The sequence below is a fragment of the Solanum pennellii genome, chromosome 1 (assembly GCF_001406875.1).
Source record: "Solanum pennellii chromosome 1, SPENNV200".
Lineage (NCBI taxonomy): Eukaryota > Viridiplantae > Streptophyta > Magnoliopsida > Solanales > Solanaceae > Solanum > Solanum pennellii.
This window is the reverse complement of record NC_028637.1, coordinates 72,291,221-72,306,200: the sequence shown is the minus strand read 5'-3', so window position 1 is coordinate 72,306,200 and position 14,980 is coordinate 72,291,221. Positions and strand designations below refer to the sequence as shown.

Below are 14,980 nucleotides of genomic sequence, written 5' to 3'. Positions count from 1 at the left end.
ACTGAATTTTTATTTTTTGAAACATAATAAATTTTGTAAACATGTGCATATAAAATTAAGTAATACTAATAATAGATACATAATCATATATTTAAAAAAAAAAAAAAAGATAGGCCCGCCTATGTGGCGCCACCACAAACCAAAATTCTCTTTTAACTTATTTATTTCCAAAATTAGCCTCCCCTTTTATGAAAAGTCGTGACTTTTATGAAAAGTCACAACTCTTAAAAAAAGTTGTGGCTTTTATGAAATGTTGCGAATTTTACGAAGAGTTGCGACTTTTATGAAAAGTTGCAACTTTAGTGAAGAGTTGTGGCTTCTATGTAGAGTTGCAACTTTTATAAAAATAAAATGTGACTTTTATGAAAGATTGTGACTTTTCCAAAAAGTTGTGTCCTTTCCGATAAGACACAATAAGTGTTTATTCACACTACCCTTTGTTGTTTATAAATAGAGTGATTTTCTTTTATTTTAAAACAACGAAAATTCTGCACTTCTTCTTCTGCACAATAAATATTCGTGTACTTTTATCCTGTTGAATGACTTACTGACACCATTATTTTTGTATCAATACACTGGTGAATAGAATCATTTTGTCCTGAGAGGATCTATTCCCTTTAAACCTCGGGTACTAGAATGAAATAATTTCCTTAAGGGAATAATGTCCATTCACTGAGTTAAAGTTTTTCTTTTATGCTCCATTTAATTATTATACATCCTTATATGTTTTTACAGTCATTAATTTATACTTATTTTATTAATTTTTATTTTTGAGTACATGGTTTAAACTTTATTGTTTATATTTATGCTTTTGATCATTAAGTTGAAGAAAATATATGTTAGTCAAAAGTTTGATGTAATCATTAGACTATTAGTGTCATGTAGATTAGAATTCTTGAACTTGTAAAATAAATGACCTGATCTTTATAGAGTTTTCGGTGGCTAAAAGATCCATGAGATGTCCAAGAAGGGACTATGAGTGTTCAAAACTATGGTTGTTCCTTACTACCTTGGATTTTTATTTTTTTAACTTTCTATCTTATCGGTGCTTTCAATCGATTAGTAACTTCCAAAAAATAAAGGTTTGTAGTGGGATGATAACTATTGTACTCAACCATAATCAACTGTTTGAGATAAATGTTGGGTTGGATTTAATGAATTACCTCTCAAAGTAGGATAAATCTATATTAATCAAATAGTAAAGAAATTATTATCTCCTTATAAACTTTAGATTAAAAGTCCCAAATTTTTAATCATATTGATCAAAACATAAATAATAAAATATGTCTTTTGTCTGTCTAAGTAGTGTCGTCGGATGCGTATGATTTTGAATAAGAGACTTATTATTTGAGCGACATGCGTTATTTCATTGATCTCCAAGAGATGTGTTTTTATATTTTTATTAACTTATCAAGTAAAAAACTAATTTTATAAGACGTATAATATTTAAATTCTGCACGTAGAGACCTTCAATAGGAGAAAAACTCTTGCAACTAATTAATAAAATGTTTGTATCACTTTTTGAAAATATAAATATAAACAATGAAACAATTACATATCTTTTCTAAAGAGTTTGGTGATGAACAACTATAGTAAAATGAAGAATTAAAAATAAAATTCATGAACATATAGAATCAAATTTTTTTCGTTTTAAAATTAAAAAATATTTTATTTCTTCCTTGGATAAAATATCCGTGATAAGCTGTTGTGGGAATGTAACCTCTTGAAAACACTTATATTATAAAATCTTCAGAAGTAGATTATTGACTAAGTATACCATTGCGCGAACCGCGGGTAATTTACCTAGTTATCTATATTCTGCGGAAAAGGGTCTAAAATACCCTCTAAGTATTGAAAATGGTACAAAATTACCCTCCATCCATCTATTAGCTCTAAAATACCCTCCTCACCCACCTATTGGGTCCAAAATACCCTTGTCATCCACCTTTTGGTTCAAAATTGACCACTTATTTAACGGTTTTATATTTAAACTATTTAAAAATTTTTTTAAATACGTGGCGCTCAACTATTTGTTATAATTTAACTTATTAGTATAATTTATAAATCAATTCACTACCTACCCATTACTAATTAAACCCGTCACATTATTAATGCAACAATAGAAAAGCTACTGCCAATTGAGTGTTTTTTTAAAAAAATTAGGCGAAAATATTTATAGAATTAAATTATCATACATTCAAGTGTCTAAATAAAAATTACCGATAAACTTAAAAGTCTGACTATGTTCATCTTAATAATTTTTACATCTCAATTATGTGATGTTACTTCATAGGTAATTTTTTTTCAAAATAATATATTAAAGGTTTTAAAACAAATCATAAATATTTATAAAATTATATTTAAAAAAAGGGCATGAATTAATTGGGGATGTATTGTTTTTTTACCTTTAATCATAAAATTTCTAATTCAATCTTGAAAGAGAATCTTATTGAAAGTATCCTCCTAAATAAGCGGCTCAACCTAAATTAAGTTGGGGCTTCAATTCGGACTCGAATAATTTTGAATGTCATTTTCAGGAATCTATAATTTCATAGTGTTTTAGTAGTGTTTATGAAGATTTTGATATTATAATTGGATTATTAATTGGGTGAGTTTAGTTAGTAATGAGTGGGTAGTGGTTTGGTTTATAAATTATATTAATAAATCAAATTATAACCAATAGTTGAACGTCAAGTATTTTAAAAAATATTTAAAGATTTTAATTTTAATTTTGAACCCAAAGATGGATGACAAGGGTATTTTGAAGTTAATAAGTGGATGAAAAGCGCATTTTAAAGCTAATATATGAATGAATGGTAATTTTATATACCATTTTCAATACTTCACCGTATTTTAGGTCCTTTTAGGTATATTCTATTTAGTATAAGGACTAGGCTAGAGGTTGAGCGAGGGATATTTTGGTCCTTCAAGTTCAGAGTTCGTTCTGCCATTGCTTCTTACGGTGCTCTCCTAATTAGTAATCATCGCCATCGCCATCGCCTTAATCAGATTTGTTTGGTTTGTCTCTTTTTATCTCTTTCCGTCTATGTATGTATATGTATATTTACTGTTTCTGTGGATGCTTGCGATTCGGAGTGTGTGTTCATATTTAAGTGAACTGAATTTGGAGATATGTAATTTTGAGGTTTTGAGCCGCCCTTAAAGAAACTTTAATTTTCTCTTGTGTTTGTTGAATCCACCAACTGAGGTAGTTTGAATTGAACTGGCTATGGTTCGACTTCTTAGTTATGATCATAGAATCAATCAATTGTAACGGGAAGAGTTTGAATTGAACTGAATATGACATCCATGGAAGAACATCTGAATGTTTATGTATTTCATTATCTTATAGGATATCTTGGGTAAATTATTTTGTTATGTTGATGAATTCAATCTTCTTTCTAACTGAGATAGTGAGTGACCACAAAGTTCTATTCTCGATCTACATCTCAACTTCTCTATTCTTATTATATTGATGTTTGCTGTAGAATTGCAAAAAGGCGTGATGACTGGGCATGATAACTCGAACGGATCTACAGAAAAGTCGACCAGTGGTATGGATGATTTGCCCACTTTCAATGCTGAGAATATGCAAAACAACATGAAAGTTATTCTTTACAGGTTGGTTTGAGTTTGACACCATATTTAGGTGGACTGAAATTATAGTTCCTTGATGATTTTGGATAGTAACAATTTAGCTGATTTTTCTTATAAAGTCTGGATGTAGGTTGATACAGACTATCAATGTGAATTTCATCCTCAATTATGTGACACTGATGTTAGCCCAACTGAACAACTGGTTGAAATTAGGGATTATATACTCATGTAGCTTTAACTCTTTCACTGAGGCATCATTTCGGTGGAACGTCACTAGGATATAGAATAAAGAATATGGTATCAGTTTAATTAGATAACTTACCTCATTAAGTAGCCTCAGTGCTAGCTTCTTTACATCTGTGGGATTACACTTCTACATTGGTATGATTAGTATGTATTTTGGCCAATTGGGTTGCAGTCCTTGATTTCTTCCTATCTTCCTTTCACCCAAGACTATTACTCCTTGCCCTTAAACAGAAAGTGCGTTTGCCCTTGGTACAGTTGTATGCTTGCCTGTAATTGCTAGAGGAGATACGTATAGTCCTATATCCGTTTTTTATCTCTGTAAAGTCCTACAAGTACCTCAATCACCAATTAAACAAACTAATGCCCTAAACCAAGAACTGCAGATTGTAATCATATTAATGGCGAATTTAAACTTTTAAACTTACAATTAATGAATTAGTCGTAGTTTTGAATAATTTCTTTTTGATCAGTAAAGTAATAGCTTTTTGAGTAATTGAACAGTTAATACCTGTTTCCAATGCTAGCGGAAGTCCTGGGACTACCCTCGTCATTTTGCCTCTACAGCAAAGCAACCCCAAGCTCCATTAACTTATCTAAAAAAAGGAAAAATAAACAAATAAATCTGAGCTCTGTGTTGCAACTGTCGACAAAGAAATGTAATACTTGATCACAGAGTTGGAGCAGAAGGATAAATAAAAATATGATTGAGACAGGCAATCAATCATATATTAACAAGAAAATGGGTTCTTTTCGTCTTTCTAAGCTAGTAGATTTTCTTCCTTGTCATTGGATATCTCCATTTACATTGAGCATTCTGTTGTTCAGCCGCACATTCATGGCAATCATTGGTGGTGTCATTGCCGGCATTCTGGGACTTACTAGCTTGACAGGATTTATATTTTATTTCCTTGTCATGGCAATAACTTCAGTTGCACTCACGGCGAAGGCCAAGTTTTCAATCCACTCCTACTTTGACAGCTGGAACAGAGTCTTGCTTGATGGATTTTTTGGCGGTCTTATGGTAACTTCTTTACATTCATAATAAGATCTCTTCTTCATACATTCTTTATTTATTCTGACCCTTCATCTAGAAATAATTCATCTGCCTGCTCAATCACCTGCACAAGGTTAAAAGGATAGAATATTGTAAAACAATTACTTTCGTTCAAAATCATACCCCCTCCATTTCAATTTGTTAGTCCTATCCTTTTTAGTATGTTTCAACAAGAATATCTCTTTCCTTCTTTGGTAACTCTTTAACATTAACTTTCCGCAGGGCATATTTAAGACCAGAAGATTAAAGGGCACTTTGTTACATTTGACATATCTTTAATTTAAGACCACAAGATTTGAAAGTCTTCTTTACTTTCTTAAACTCCATGCCAAGTCAAAACATGACAAATAAATTAAAACGGAGGGAGTGATATTTTTTTGAAGCCCTGATTAATTTGTCTATCCTGCCTCGCTTTTTCTGCCTGTTTCTTTAATACCCTTATGGAAGTTTATTCTCATTCATTTTCCAGTTATGAATTCTTTTCATATCATCTTAACTTTCTTTCTTCAAATTTCTCTTTTAAGTTACTTAATTATTGGAACTTTTTATCAATGTTGATGAGATTTTGTTGATCAGAATCATGTTTGTCAGTATTCCTGTGGATCTTCTTGATTAATTTTAGGGTGATGGGTTTGTTTTTAGGTCTTTTTTTTGGCAACTAATAAAGAAATAGTTTCCTGGCTATCTGTGGACAAGGGGTTGATTTCTAGGTGTTTGTAGCCTATGAACTACCTTTTAGTTTTGATATAGTATCCAACATAACAGTTCCACTGCTTGATTGCTGAGGGGAATTTACTATCATTACATTATGATTTCAAGTTGTTAATCTAGCTTTCTACCCTTAATTTGACACTTAACTGACATTGTTTCTTTTCTTTGCAGTCATTTGTGCTCTTCTGGACGTATCCTTGTCTGTTGTAGTCTTATGAAAGATAGACTTGTGCATTTTTTCCCTCCCTAAATAAAACTATCTGAACTATTTTGTCCTCTTCCCCTGTCCCAAGAAGTATGTCTGTTGTCAATTTCTTCAAGTTTTACTATCATAGCAACAAGATAGGAATGAATGTACAGATATCATCAGGTTAAGAGTAGCTGTCAACATATTATCCTCTCTCCTAAACTAACTGCTTTTGTTGAGGAAAAAATTGTTTGGAACAAAAACATGTATGCATAATTGTAAGATTTTTGGAAGTGTTTTAAGTGTTCTCGGCCCTTTTTGTTTTCTTTTAAGAGAAGACTTCTCAACTCAAAAAGGTGACAGTTTCTCCGGGAAAAAGTTCTGAAAAACTTGACCAAAACAAGTTTTTAAAAATCTTTTGCAGAGATAAATTAGCAGCATGAGTCCCAATATTTTCCTTGCATATCTTGTGTGGTTTCTATGTACATCTACATATCATAACTTGCATTGTGTTTTATCCTATAATACATTCCTATAATTCCTTAACACACGAAAGATTTGCATATGACATTGTGCATATATTCTGAGGATCCTGTGTGAGATGAAGACCTTACGTGCACATCAAGAAGATGCTAGACATTTTCAAGTTCAATGTAGTGGTATTCAAAGTTTGCACTCATGACGTTTCCTTTCTTTTAAGCTTGCTCGAGATTATTATCGCAGAACAAATCACTGGTTCAAATTTTTGAGTTGGGAGTAGTTGAACATTTTGATCTTGACTAAAGTTTTTTGTTGGGTGACTTATATTTTGAGTTCAAAAGCTTGAGTAATTGTACAAGCAGTTAACACATTTCAAACCGCTGTTGAATGATATAGATGAGCCTAATCTAATTATTCAGGTTTTAAGTTCTTCCGACTTTAGGTTGGCTTTGCCTTACAATACAGGTTTTGAAACTGCTCCACCTTGATTTTCAGCAGACATGCAATTTATACGTTCCTGTTTGTTCTTTCGTTGTTGATGCCAATACGTTTTGGAATATACAAAACGGAAGTGTGCAGTTTACTAGGTGACATGCCTGGGAAGCAGCAAGTAAGGCAAGATGGTTTCTGCAGAAATACAAGCTTTTTTTATGGGATGAAATGACACTTCCCTTTCAAATATATTACTCAGGTGGAACAATATAGATAAGTAAATTGGGATATCGCCTCGCAGTTAGAAGGTCTACATTACAAAATGTGAAAAATACAAACTGCACAATCCAAAAGTTGAGTTTAAGAGCCAGACTTTATATACAAAGAATCCTAAACTAAGAACTATAATCCAGTTGAGTATCTCTCCTCTGTTTAATCATGTAAACAAGAAACAATAACCAGTTGTAGTTGGCTTACAAATTGTATCTGCCTTCATATAATGTACGTTACCCATTTACACCTGTAAATTAGAAACAAACTCATTAGAAAAGATTGATTTTCTTTCAATTCAAAAATGAGAGGAAGTAACTTCCACTTTTCACTAGATAGATGTCAACTTGGAATTTTCTATAACCATACATTTGCTTTCTCTTTGAGATTTCTGATCATTCTTAAAGGAACACTTGAGAAACGAGAAAGCTGAAGCAAACACTAAAGAGAATGACTTACCAGCATCTGAGGTACCCTTAGAAATACTGAGGACAAGACATATAGAAGACCTGATACAACTAAAGCCGCAACTATGTTGTAGCCAAGACGTTTATCATCTTTCATGGGAATAAACGTGGATTTCAAAGTGTTTGTCAATTCAAATAATCTGTGAGAAACCTGCACATATATAAAGAAACAGGAAACTGATTTGTTGTGTTTCATTCTTTCTCCTCACGGAAGGCAGTGAACAAGATTTTAATCTACTTACTGCAACATATATGGCAGTGGTAAGCATGAAGTTCATCAAAGGGTAGCCGGGGATCAAACACAGCAACTTTTTAGGCTGTCCGTCTGGCACACCAGATCTGCATTTATTTACCTCTATGTTAAATGTACACATTTGTTGATAATCACAATTCATCTTTTTTAAAAGAGAAACAGAACTAACTAAGATTTCTTTGTTTTCATAGAATCACATTGTAATTAGTGGTCAGTACGCCAAAACGTTAAGCCAACTCCAGCATTCCGAGATGACATATACCTATTATAATATCTTTTTTCATAACCAGCTCAAAGTGAATTACTAATAAGATCATAGCTTGAGGAACATCACATAATAAACAGCCAAAAGTGAAACTTCCATTAGTCTTCCGATGGCATTATACACATATCAGAGGAAGGAATTAGTATCACGAATCAATAAGAACTAGTGAAGCATACTATCTTAAAAATCATGTAATGGATGTGCAAGAAACAAATTAACCTTTAATTCATCTCTCATACCTTAACCATATATGGATTTGCGATATATAAGTCTCCAAAGTGATCTTCCCAAGCCATCTGCAGGTCAACAAAGCAATAAGTGATCTGTCTTGAAGTAATAAACCAAAATCCAATATCTAGTGTCTATTTATATATGTCTGTCATGAATTTACCGGCTTTCAACGCCTTTCCTTGAACTCAAGCATATGAAAAATGAATTGTAAAAAAGAACTTCTAATGCAAATTTACTTACGCAAAAAGGGTTAACGTGTAGCTACGAAAATATTGGGTAACATTCCGCAAGGATATGTAGACACTGTTAGATAAGAACAGCAAAATTTACATTAGAAGGGAACACGCAAGACATTATTCACTAGTGGAAGAAGAAACACACAAATAACTGAGCAATCAAGTAAAGGGGAAAAAAGACATACGTTATCGGTATCCAAGATGTGTAAGGGTGATATTTGTTATATGTCTCCTTTGGAAGCTTGTATATGTACTCATACCAAAGATATCCCATCTGACATTTGTATGACAAGTAAACAAGGGAGAGAAGTTTGAAAAATTCAGACAGCGGCAAAAGAGAGGAGGTACCGTGAGTGACATTATGGCAACAGCTGCTTTTATTGATATCCTACGTTTCACTTCAGTTTCCTCAAGTTTCTCCATCCATTTCTCTACCTGATATATGAAACTTGGATTATTTATCAACTAACATTGTTAAGGAAAGGAGATGAAATTTCAGAAAAGGATAACGGACAACATCCTCAGCTCTGCTCTGACAGTCGCAAAAGTTCATAAGTGGACTGAATGACAGGTAAAAATTGATAAAGCTCTCAATGAAAACCTACTGTTGGATGGTAGTATGCATATATCATCCCAATTATCCAGATGTAACGATCAAGGCCTGAACGGAATTCCCATTCATGCAAGAGAGACTGCTTTGGTTTTGAAGGATCAGGGTCAGCATATCCTAAAATACATACATACACACAGGTGTTAGTAACCAGTCGTGACTACTAAGAAAAAAAAAAGATTCAAGGTACCAACCAAGGAAGAAAGTAAATGGGCTCCAAACCACTTCAAAGACTCCTGGAACTTCCCACATCAGAATAACAAACAAGAAGCAGACAATGAATTTAACGGCAATAACTGTCCCATTTTCATTGTATTTGTTGAATATACCAAGGGCCCCATAAACCATCAGTGTAAAAAGAGTGTGCATGGGGCATATATAGTACAACATGTAATTGTTGTTAAGGATAACACAGCTAAAGAATACCAAGAAGTTAAGCCTCCACATCATCTGTCCATCAAAGACTAGATCTTTCAGAAGCACTGCCAATTAAGGAAAATTCAATACAAAAGATCTGCAAAGTCAATGGGCAGATACTACCTGAGCGAATCTTGCAATGCTGAAATCCTTGCGGATGTAGTAGTAAGAGAAGTTCCCGAACCCAGTCATCCATACGTATGCAGCTATAAAAACTCGTATAGCATTGTAAATTTCTGTGGCAGCAAAGTAGTGATACATTAAAAATAACACCTGTCACAAGAAATTAAATTGTGAGAATCCAGAAGTGTATGGCGGATGCAACAGAAACTTGTAGACAGAAAATAAATTGCCAGATGTTTATGAGAAGGATACCTTCACCGACTCCAAGTTATTCAAAAGAATGCCTGGTTCTCCAATGACACAGGAAACAAGTATTTTTAAGATGCAAAGGGAATTGGTTTATTTTTAAATTATGCCATAATTTTTTTCTGATATAAGTTATGCCATCATAAATACTTCAGATGGCTCCGGTGTTTCCTTACTCAAACAAGCCCCCCTTGGAGAAGCACTTTGTTCACGCGCGGACATCCTATTCTCTCCTAGTGCCTACAGCCCTACACTAGTACCCTTTTTTCTTTTCACCTTTTTCGTGGGAGCTCACATACTCACAGGGGGAAAGCATGTCCAAGTTTTGTCGTTGTGTAGAGCCATTTACTATTATCCAATAATTTCCAATCCCATACTAGTATCATGAGGAGATTCATTATTCACAACAATAGGTGAAAGATAAAGTTACAACATAAAGTCAGTTCATGCCAACATATGCAGGAAAAATCAGGAGACAAGAAATCATAGATTATCAGCTAGTGAATACTTCACGAGATGAGTTACCTGCATCCATCCTTTCCATTCTTCAGTTTGATGCCGATTCAAATACATTATAGATTTTCCGGAGAAAGGAGACTTATCATGGTGGATCTTAAAAGAAGTGATTGCTGAGACAATGATGAGAAGGAAGTAGAGGAAGATGAAAAGATCACGATTGTAGCTCTGTGAAGACAACCAAAAGAAGAGGCAAAAGCTAGTTAGAACCAAGCAACTGCATATAACCAGTTTCCGGCACATAAATGATCATTAAAAGCTAGAACCTTGGAATTTATCCGAAGTTGCAAATGATCTCCAACTAATTAAAAAAATACACAAAATAGAGCTAAGGATTCTTGATCAGTTGTACTTGCTTCTTAATTTTGAAGGAATGTACTCGTAATCCTTGAGTTTGTGTCTCCACATTGTCAAAAGATCTAGAGATGCTTCATCCAGATATAGCACAGAACATGGGCCAACTTAGTTTTTATGCATATTATTGTAAGCACAATAACAGGGTGCTCCAGTGTTGTTACAGTATTCAGGAGAAAAACATCAACTTTTCCATCCTAATACTGAAAAATACGTGGCCTTAAAAGTCAATTTGTAGCAAAAGAGGAAACAGAAAAAAAAAAACAAAGAGCTGCGACAGACAAAAAAGGATAGAAGAAAGAAAGGTTCTTCTATCCCAGCTAAATTAGTCAATTGTCCATATGCTGCACAGTTAAACTTCTCCCCATGCTTTTACCCCAAAAGGAATGTTCCAATATTTCTTCGGTTAATAATTATAAACAATGTCAATGGCTCATGAAGAAAACACAAAGACAAAGAAAAGGTTTAACGTACCTTTTTTGATTCACCAAACAGATTTGTACGGTCAGATAGGTAAAAGTAAGTCAAAAGGGCACCAAACTCTGATCTGTAGATAAATGGGGGAGATGAAAAACAACAAGTTGAGCCATAGTCTTCAGGAACTTAAGTCTTCAAATAATGAAAGTCCACTTACATTGCTCTCAGAGTTAATCGATTTTCAAGCAAGAAAGTTTCATCCATCAAGAAAAACCTGAGGTGTTTACCTTACATGAGTTCCATGAACTGGCATTTCATCTGATTAGAGTAAATATAGAGTTTCAAACCTAGTAATCTGAGATGTCACAGATGAACTTCTGATTCTAGGCGATGTTGATTGAAGACCACCTCCTTCCAATAGGACAGCTCTATCATCTTCTTTGACTGCTTCATCTCCCAACTCAACCAAGTTGATATCAGAATGCCTACTGCAATATGTAAGAGGAACTCACCAGAATAAATTAGACTGAAGATGAAAGCCCTCACTTGATCAAGACAAGCATCACCGATTTGAGGTACAGTAAAGATATACACACTTTAATTTTTTTTAGAAAAACATATATTCATGAAGAACCTGCCACCTTAACTCACTAATTCTAGGAGATAAGATAGGAAAATATGAATGGCCAGATGAATGAACATACCACGGACTAAGAAAGGAATCACATCATACTTAGATATCAAGGAACTGGAAAATTATTATTCTCACATCTTATGGCACTTATCAGTTACCATCATATCTGATCTGATATTAAAATGACGCTCTTTGTAGAGAGACAAAAGCACACAAATGAATGCTCCCTAATGTATATTTTTGCAGAGGAAGCATCAACAACAATAACACAAGAAATAGTAACAATAATAACAACAACAACCCTAATAAGAAGTATATTTCTTTATAAGGGGAATTAATAAAGAGCTATTATATAGTCGAGAAATTTTTAAATATATTGCTATCGCCATATAACAATTTAATCCGAAGAGTTTAAATCCACTTACACTTTGGATGATGCTGAACTTTTCTTGTACTCTAAATACTCTGAATATAACCAAGCAGCACATATCGGCACAATTCCAAGAAAAAATGACACCTGCAATTCATTTAGAGGAAAGTTACGTTTGATATATCAATCATCCATTGTCCAAAATCATATGTTGCTCGGACTCTTCAAAAATTTCGACGAGTGCGTGTCGGGTTCTTCAAAAGTAGTACATATATTCTTGAAGAATTTGACACAGGTGCAGCATCATTTTTGAAGAGTCGGAGTAACATAGACAAAATCAACTCATTGAAACCTAGAACTACAAACACATGATCACCTGGCAAAGATCATGTAAACCACCTTCTAACTATAAAATTCTAGGACAATGCTATGACATTTGAAACGAAGAAGGCGGAACAAGACTTCAAAGCTCAAAAACCCCAGTAAACATGGAACATCAATACAATCAAAGGAAGATCCAACCAAAGAAATAAAAGCCCAATTTAAAAATATAATCAGAAAGGAGTCACACATTAGAACATCGAAAATGCCACTTACCCAAAAGCATTGGACATACTATAATGATGGTGGAGTGGGAGTAACCCCTTAAAAGATCAAGTTAAACTTTAAGTTCAGCGAAAAGATAATCAAGTGGTGTTATGAACCAAGTTCAGCCTAACGTGGATACCAAGGTCACACATGTAGTTTTTGGGTTGACAAGAGTCATTGGGCCGAGAACGAGCAATAGGGCCAGGTTAATTTGGGATTCGCGGTTCCATTAAAAAGGGTAGTGACATATGATTTAGGGATTATGCAAATTGTTAAGAAAAGAGTCTGGTTCCTCTCATCTCCATTCTTAGTCTAAGCTTCTCACCCCCTTCTATCCATCTCAGTAATTTCTGATCTTCTTCCCCTTTGATTACATTCTCAGTTTCATTTTAAGGATAGCTAGTGGTTACTTTCCATTTCTCAATTGTATTTTGTGTGGTAACTTGAGTTGTTACAAGTGGTAAGTTATGAAAGAAATGCAGCTTAGTAAAACAAGTCCACTCAGTGCAAGATGTATGTAATAGAGTGAACAAACACGTCTGAATTTTAATCATAAGATAGCATTTGAACCAAATTCCAGAGTCCAATAGAAGTATGTTATTGAACAAGTAAATTCTATGACCGATAACCATGAAAGCAGCATTCAGCAATAGAATACCCAACTTGATAAACCAATTAGCAAACAGTGGAAGCAAATATTTGAAGTTCAAACAAAACGCACTACTCCACAGTATAAAACCCCCACACTAATAAAAGTGGATCAAAATGGGAACCAAAATAGACTAACCTGACCAGGTGAAAGGGGGCCGTAGATTAGCATTCTCACAATTCAATTATTATTATTAGAAGAAAGAAAGAAGAGAAATCATGAATAGATGTAATTATAAATCTTTTGTGTTTTTGCTATTTATTATACTCTGCTCTTAAATGGTTGGGAGGGTGAACGCTTACAAACAAAATAAATAAAAAATGGTTAGAAAGCTAACCTTCCGCCTTTAATGTTTGGGTTATTTCATAAACACATTTTAAGCTAATCAAAAACACTAATGCTTAATTATCTTGCTTTTAGCCTCAATATATATATATATATATATATATATATATATGTTTCAGTTACCACATTGAAATAATTTTTATTTAATGAGCAGGACTTTTAAATGTATAAATTTTCTATTTGAATTGTCGGTTAAANATCTCTATATATATATATATATATATATATATATATATATATATCATTTAAATATAAAAAGAATATTCATGTAGATGAATAAGTAGAGTGAATTGCAGGTGCTACCGACACTCAATTAATTTAATTGCAACATCATGCACCTTAAAGACGTGAGATTTTAATTATAGCAAAAACTAGTGTCCTTTTCTGCCACTATTCACATACTGCAATGTTACTTTAAAAAGAATTTTTATGACTATTTTAAGTTACTATTAATTATTGTCATTTACACCATTTTAAATTTTAAGTAGTATAAAATTATTTTATGTCTTCAGTCATTTATTTCATTTTATTTAGTACATAACAAATTTAAAAAGTCAATCAAATATGTTATGGGTCTAATATATATTATTTGTCTATCCCAATTTTTATGACATGTATATAATTTCAAAAATCAATAAAATAAAATTTTTAAATTTATCATACTTTCAACATACAAAAATATAAATTATTGCAATTTTATTTACTTTCTTTAATCTAATTTATGTGGCACAAATAAAATTTAAAAAGTCAATGATATCTTATTTGATCATAAATTTGTATGTTTTTAAAAAATATTATAAATTGTTAACCTTGTATTTGTGATATTTTATATGTAATTTCTAAATATATAAGTTAATATAGGTTCTTTTTTTATAACTCAATACCTAAATAACAAAAGTGCCCTTTGATGCAATTTTTATTTCAAGAAAGGAAAAAGATAATTATTCTCGATATGGCGCATGATAGTAACCCAAGGGCAAGACGGACATAGTGAAACTCCGCAGTACCGACATGACAAATAGACGGCAAAGGAAAGCAGTGGATAATATTCAGCAATCGAATATAAGTTAACTGTGATCCATCTAAGAAGACCAAAGAAGTTGATGATGACGATTATAGAGCAAGAGATTAACCATCGCTTGAAAATTGGTTTTCACACTTCTTGATTTCCTTCATTGTGAATAGTGGTGACAAATGGGTGAGGGTTGGTTGGGGGTAGTGGTGGGGGTGGGGGGACGATGGCTAGGGTGGGGTGGCTCCAGGATAGGGTGAAAAAATAAAT

General features: G+C 33.1%; 2 protein-coding genes across 4 annotated transcripts; one reads left to right on the top strand and one right to left on the bottom strand.

Moving 5' to 3' along the window:
* Positions 1–2,875: 2,875 nt before the first annotated feature.
* LOC107008040 (ER membrane protein complex subunit 6) lies at positions 2,876–6,711 on the top strand. Of its 3 annotated transcripts, none has more exons than XM_015206932.2 (5): positions 2,876–3,018; positions 3,489–3,621; positions 4,669–4,864; positions 5,780–5,799; positions 6,352–6,711. In XM_015206932.2, exons 2-5 carry the CDS (start codon positions 3,506–3,508, stop codon positions 6,380–6,382), a joined length of 363 nt encoding a protein of 120 aa, XP_015062418.1. In that variant the 5' UTR covers positions 2,876–3,018; positions 3,489–3,505; the 3' UTR covers positions 6,383–6,711. The 3 variants fall into 3 exon arrangements, with proteins under 3 accessions (XP_015062418.1, XP_015062419.1, XP_027770908.1); XM_015206933.2 differs by lacking the exon at positions 2,876–3,018 and adding an exon at positions 3,066–3,208; XM_027915107.1 differs by lacking the exon at positions 2,876–3,018 and adding an exon at positions 3,255–3,362.
* A 251-nt stretch (positions 6,712–6,962) lies between these two features.
* Positions 6,963–13,644, bottom strand: LOC107008039 (protein REDUCED WALL ACETYLATION 2). Its single transcript, XM_015206931.2, has 16 exons — positions 13,492–13,644; positions 12,172–12,263; positions 11,460–11,600; positions 11,330–11,386; positions 11,170–11,242; positions 10,351–10,509; positions 9,580–9,729; positions 9,234–9,489; positions 9,035–9,156; positions 8,778–8,864; positions 8,615–8,703; positions 8,434–8,496; positions 8,202–8,258; positions 7,687–7,783; positions 7,437–7,595; positions 6,963–7,227 (listed from the first exon to the last, which is right to left on the bottom strand). Exons 1-16 carry the CDS (start codon positions 13,522–13,524, stop codon positions 7,222–7,224), a joined length of 1,641 nt encoding a protein of 546 aa, XP_015062417.1. The 5' UTR covers positions 13,525–13,644; the 3' UTR covers positions 6,963–7,221.
* Positions 13,645–14,980: the final 1,336 nt, after the last annotated feature.